The sequence below is a fragment of the Dromiciops gliroides genome, chromosome 4 (assembly GCF_019393635.1).
Source record: "Dromiciops gliroides isolate mDroGli1 chromosome 4, mDroGli1.pri, whole genome shotgun sequence".
In the NCBI taxonomy this organism is placed as follows: domain Eukaryota; kingdom Metazoa; phylum Chordata; class Mammalia; order Microbiotheria; family Microbiotheriidae; genus Dromiciops; species Dromiciops gliroides.
The window spans coordinates 187,179,003-187,185,002 of record NC_057864.1 but is presented as its reverse complement, the minus strand read 5'-3'; the positions used below and the strand labels follow the sequence as shown (position 1 = coordinate 187,185,002).

The 6,000-nt window shown below is 45.0% G+C and overlaps 1 protein-coding gene across 1 annotated transcript in view; it reads left to right on the top strand.

Annotated features, from left to right (window-relative positions):
• Positions 1 to 327: 327 nt before the first annotated feature.
• The window catches only part of TTLL6 (tubulin tyrosine ligase like 6), a 47,530-nt gene continuing 41,857 nt past the window's right edge, over positions 328 to 6,000 (top strand). Inside the window, exon 1 of the mRNA XM_044000472.1 lies at positions 328 to 669. Coding sequence (XP_043856407.1) covers positions 554 to 669 — 116 coding nt within the window. The 5' untranslated portion in view covers positions 328 to 553. The remainder of the gene's footprint in view (positions 670 to 6,000) is intronic.

Genomic DNA, 6,000 nt, shown 5'->3' with positions numbered 1-6,000 from the left:
ACCAATTATCATTGGTCTTACTCCACTACCTTGGATAAGCCATGTCCAGTTTGTGTTGGCCCTTCTAATGGGAGGGTCAAGTTTGATTACATCATAATGTTCGGAGGAAGGCGTCACGCCCCCAGAAAAAGAAGTGTGCATTCGAGGCTGGAAACTCATTCACCCTTTTGCAGAGGGTGGTATATCTGAATATTCCGAGCCGGCACACTGATTGGCTGATCACCAAGCCCTGGCCCGGACCCGCCTCCCCTTCTCCCGCTCGCTAAGCCGGCCTTGCGCTTGCGCACCTGGATTCTTCGCTCCCCAGAGAAGCGAATGGAGCTGGGACCGACCTTCCCTTCTTCGCTCGCGCTGGTTCTCGAGGGCTCTGCGTCCTGGCGTCTCCCGGGACAACCCTCGGACTCTCCCCAATGGGAGGAAGAGGGCGGTTAATTTATTGGGCAGGACGGTCAGGAAAAAGGGCCAATCTAGAGCCCGAGATCTGGCTCATGCAAAAGCCAAGCTCCGGCCCACCCGAAGCTGCGGCGACCGCAGAGTGGGTTTGGGGCTGGCGATGGGGCGCAACGACCACCTGCAGTCCATGGAGTGGGGGAGGGAGGCCGCGTCCACTTTGGCCGAGAGTGATACGGACAGCGGAATTGGGGCAAGCGGGGGCGTGAAGAACCGTGGGTAAGAGTGTCCGCCGCCCACCCTTCTCTGCCCCCATGTCCCTGCTGCAGCCCACCGTGCCCCCTCCTATCACGTCTTGTTTCTGCGCCCTCCTAGCTCCGTTCCAGCCTCCAAAACTCATGCAGTCATCCCCCTTACACACCTCACCCTTCAGCGTAAACGTACTCCCAAACTCACCAGTCTCCCTCCTGGTTTCTTGTACTTAACTCTTCAAGCCCACCCCCACTTCACTCCTGGGCTCCCTACTCTGCTCTCAGTCTCTGTAGACCCCTATAAAATACCTCTCTGGCCCCCTTACTCCCCACATGCCCCTTCTTGACCCAGCTCCCACCCCTTTATCTGAGCCTCAGTTTCCTCATCTGTAAAATGAGGAAGGCCCTTCCATTTCTACAGCTATGATAACTATGAGCTCCTGCTCCCTCTGAGTAACTCTCCTTCCCAAATCCTTCCATTTTACCAGAATAAGGCTTCTGGTACCCTACGTTCCTCAAGACTCTTCCTATCCCCAGGGACCCCTCTGCACCAAATACCAATTTCTTTGGAGGAACCTTCCCAGAAGGGGAACTTTAGGCTTTCCTCAGTACTTCCTTATCTCCTCCCTGGCTGGCTTTCTAGTTTCTCACTGTGGGGCAAATTCTTAGAGCTAAGATGAAAGTTCTATAATAGATTTGAACCCTGGAAAAGTAGTGAGTGCCATTTGTTGGATAACTATAATACCCTTAGCCGTTAATGAGAGCAAAGCTGGACACTTAAAATCTCAAAACTAAAAGGGGCCTTGGAGATTTATCTCCTCTAATGGAGGAAACTGAGGCCGGGAGAGGTTAAATGAGATATCCCCAAATCTCACAATTTATTGTTGGCCAAGCTAGTATTAAACAGCCGACTAGGGCTGGTTAAGATTACACTGTCAGGCACAGTATTAGGCACTGGATATGCAAAAACAAAAATGAAAGCCCCTGCCTTCAGGGAGCTTCTGTTCAAGTACATATATACAAAATAAATACAAGATAGTTTATTGGGGGCATCAGAAGAGGTTTCAAGGAGAAAACAGCCCTTAGAATCCCAATTCCCAGTCCAGTGCCCCATTACACAATCTCAGCTGAGTAGTTACTTTTTTTTTTTTTGCCTTACCTGAAAAATTCTCTAATATATCCATCCAGCAGGCTGAAAAGATGGGCTCTGCGTCACACAGCAGTATTATTATTGCTCTTAGTGGGTGGCAGTATTATTAATAAGCACTTTATATTGGCAAAGCACTTAAGCAATTACTTAATCCTCCCCATGTTGCTGGTTTCCAATTTTACAGAGAATTGTTCCAGGCCTCCTGCTGAACTAGTGGAAGGGCCAGAAATAGAACCCAAGGACTTACAAACTCCCAGGTCTGAGGTTCATCTCAGTTTCCTGGTATCTATCTTCTCATGTATTGCAACTGCTTAAAAAACAAACAAACAACTCAAACCAAACAAACCAAACTTGAAGCACTTTCCAGCTGCGACTTCATCAGTCCTTTTTGATAACCTTGTAACAGGAGACAGATTAAGGTTAAAGTTTTTATAGTTGCTCTGTTCCGACTTTTTTTTTTAAAGGGAAGAAACAAAAGACAGTTATGTCAGTAGCTAGGTATCGAAGTGGATAAAGCACCAGCCCTGGATTCAGGAGGACCTGAGTTCAAATTCAGCCTCAGACACTTGACATTTACTAGCTGTGTGACCTTGGGCTAGTCACTTAACCTTCATTGCCCCGGGGCAGAGGGGGGAGGGGGAGAAAGGACAGTTATTTAGAGGGAGGAGGGGGGAAAAGGACAGTTATTTAGTGCCTGTTGCACAATGACCCCAAAGGCCAAACTTGAAGTTAAATTCTGATTCCATTGTCTCTCGTTTGTTTTCCAGTAAGGGCATTTTTTTTTTTAAGGGGCAGCTAGGTGGTGTAGAGCACTGGGCCTTGAGTTAGAAAGATTCCTCTTTTTGAGTTCAAACCTAGCCTCAGACATTTATGAGCTGTGTGACCCTGGGCAAGTCACTTAATCCTGTTTGCCTCAGTTTCCTCATGTGTAAAATGAGCTGGAGAAGGAAATGGCAGACCACTCCAGTATCTCTACCAAGAAAACCCCAAAAAGGGTCACCAAGAGTCAGACAGCACTGAACAACAACTAAGGCCTTTCGTCAGACTTAGTACACTAGTACTCTCCAGCCACTCTACTGTAGCTAATGTCATCTTCTTGCTGTTCTACACACAAGACTTTCAATTCCTACCTACAGCTGCCTGAAATACAGCCTGCTTACCTCCACCTCTTGGAGTTTCTAATTTCTTTCAGGATTCAGCTCAAATGCCACTTTGTGCATGAGGCCCTTCTGGTCCTCCAGTTAATGCCCTCCACTCCCACCCTCCTCCAGCTTAATTTGCATCTGCATTGCATGTATCTGAATTGAGCAGGTGGTTTCCCTTTTTAGAATGGAATCCCCTTAAGGGTAGGGATTCATAACGTTGTCTTTTACACCCCAATTGCCTAGCACCTTGAAAAATAGGTTAATAAATGCTTATTGGGGGGAAGCTAGGTGGTGCAGTGGATAGAGCACCGGCCCTGGATTCAGGAGTACCTGAGTTCAAATCCAGCCTCAGACCCTAACACTTACTAGCTGTGTGACCCTGGGCAAGTCACTTAAGCCCAACTGCCTCACTAAAAAAAAAATAAATAAAATAAATGCTTATTGTTTTATTGACTTCCCAAGTGTATGTTGTTGGGGGAAAGGGTGTCAGAGTGACCTCCCATGTTAACCAATGGACTTTGGGGGTGTGAGGGAAGAATAGGGAATAGTTACTAAAATATGAGACACAAAGAATGACAGTCTGAGCAGATTAAAGAGAGAAAAATGACGGGATAGACAGCCATAGGCATTCCAATATTTGATTTGTGCTTGCAGCCTGAAAGAAATGCCCACTTTGGAAGTAAAAAGGAAGAGGAAATGGGGATTATAATAAAAGCTTTTATATAGCTCTCTAAGGTTGGTAAAGCACTGTAGAGATGCTGTCTCATTGGATCCTCACAACCAAGCCTGTGAGGTAGGTGCTATTATTATTATCCCTATTTTGCAGATAAGGAAACTGAGGCAGAGAAGTTGGTCACACAGCTAGCATCTTGAAGCAGAATTTGAACTCAGATCTTTCTGACTCTTAGTCATATTGTAGATGGCACAGTAGGCTCCTTTTACCATGCCATCCAGCTTCCCAATAAAGCTTGAAATAAGCTTGGTGACATTGAATCTGCTTTCTTCTGTAACCTTCCCTCTTAGACCCACCAAGAAATTGATATATTCCTGTTTATAGGACATCCATATTGTTGAAAGCACTAAATATTTCCCACTTGGTTGGGCCTCCAGCCCCCCTACATGGATAGGGTGTACAAAGATCATAATAATCAGCTCTTCTTTGGATGTGGAAATGAGCCTCAATCAATGGGATTTGTTTGGAGGACTCTTCTTCAAGGTACAGTGAAGGGTTTGTCCTGTTCTAGTCCCATAGTCTTTCACATCCCTTTGTCGGGGCATTTTCAAGATAGCTGTTCAGGACTTCAGAGTTCCTTTCAGGAAGAATAAGCCGGTGACAGTAGTCTCATTATTAGCACCAAGCAAAAATGAAGGAAATCATTGGGATTGCTTTTGTTATCGATCCTGGGTGGAAAGCTGAGCCAAACATAAATCTTTGAGTTACCAAAACAAGTTGAGTATTTCTGGCTTCTGTGGTTAGCATTGCTGACACACCTATCAAGCATTGCTTTTCATCTTCCATGCATTTTGTAACCAGCCTTCAGAGTGTGGCTTATGGGAATTTGAGTCCAAAGAGGCCCTCAAGGGCCTTTCTCTATAAGAGATAGTAACCTGAGTTATCCCTTCGGACTACATTTCCCATAAGGCCATGCAGCTAAATTTTGGATGCTGGTTACACTCTTATCTATCAACGTTTCATATACATCATTTTCCCAGGAAAGATCAAAGGATCCCAGAGTTGGAAAGGACCTTAGATGTTATCAATGCATGAATCCTTTAGCAGTTTTTCTAGATACATTCCTAAGAAAATCCCCAGTGTATATTCCTGTGTTACTACTGTATGGGGGAAAAAAGGTATCAGGCAAAACTGACCTTAGGGCATTGAGCTTTGTGAACCCTTTCTCTGCTGTGGGCTCTAAGGAGCTGGATTGAAGCCATGATTGGATTGGGATTGGGACAAGGCAGGTGGTTTCAGAGAGAAGACCTAAGTAGAAATCCTGGCTCTTCTTTGGAAGACTTCAGTTCTACTTATGATTCAGATACTTATTAGCTGTGTGACCCTGGGCAAGTCACTAATTGCTGTCTGCCTCAGTTTCCTGGTTTGTAAAATGAGGATAATAGTAGCTCCCTCACAGGGTTGTAGTGAAGCTCAGGTGAGGTAATATGTAAAGTGTTTTGCAAATCTTAAGGTGCTATATAGAAATGCTAGCCATTACTGCCTTTGTGAGCTTGAGAAAAGCACTCTGTCCCTGGGCCTCAGTTTACTCATCTGCAAAGTGAAGGGGTTAGACTAGATGTCCTTTAAGGCCTTTTCCAGTTCCTTAGGTCCTATGATGTTGCAATACTTTTTTTTTTTTTTTTGGTGAGGCAATTGGGGTTAAGTGACTTGCCTAGGGTCACACAGCTAGTAAGTGTTAAGTGTCTGAGGCTGGATTTGAACTCAGGTCCTCCTGAATCCAGGGCCGGTGCTCTATCCACTGTGCCACCTAGCTGCCCTAGTGCTTTTTTTAAGGATCTAAGGTGCTCATAATAATCTGAGGAAATGAGATTGTTTCCACAAACCACACAGGACAACCACATTAATTGGTAGTCATATTTTCTACAAGCAATCAGCACATGATTCATTGTCAAATCATTTTGTTTTATAGCTGCCATGTGCAAGGTGTTTGGCCAGATGGAAAAATAAAACTTTACACAGTCTTTGGGATCAAAGAACTTAAAATTCAGCAAGGGGAAGAGGGAGAATATACATACACAAATAACTATAATGTGAATTATAGTTAAATCCATGGGAAAGACAAGACTTGGGGAGGATCCTTGATCTATAACTAGAAAGCACCCCTGAAGCCATTCAGGCCATCATTTGAGATATGAGGAAACTGAGGCTCAAGGAGATGAAATGATTTAACCAAGGCCAGTCAGTCAATGTCAGAGGCAGGATTTGAACTGGATCCTATGACTCTATAGTCAATGTTCTTTACCATATGGCTTGCCTGGGAACTTCTAGATGGGAGTTTCAGGGAATACTCCATGGAGCAGATGGCATCCAATTTGAGTCTTCATGGAA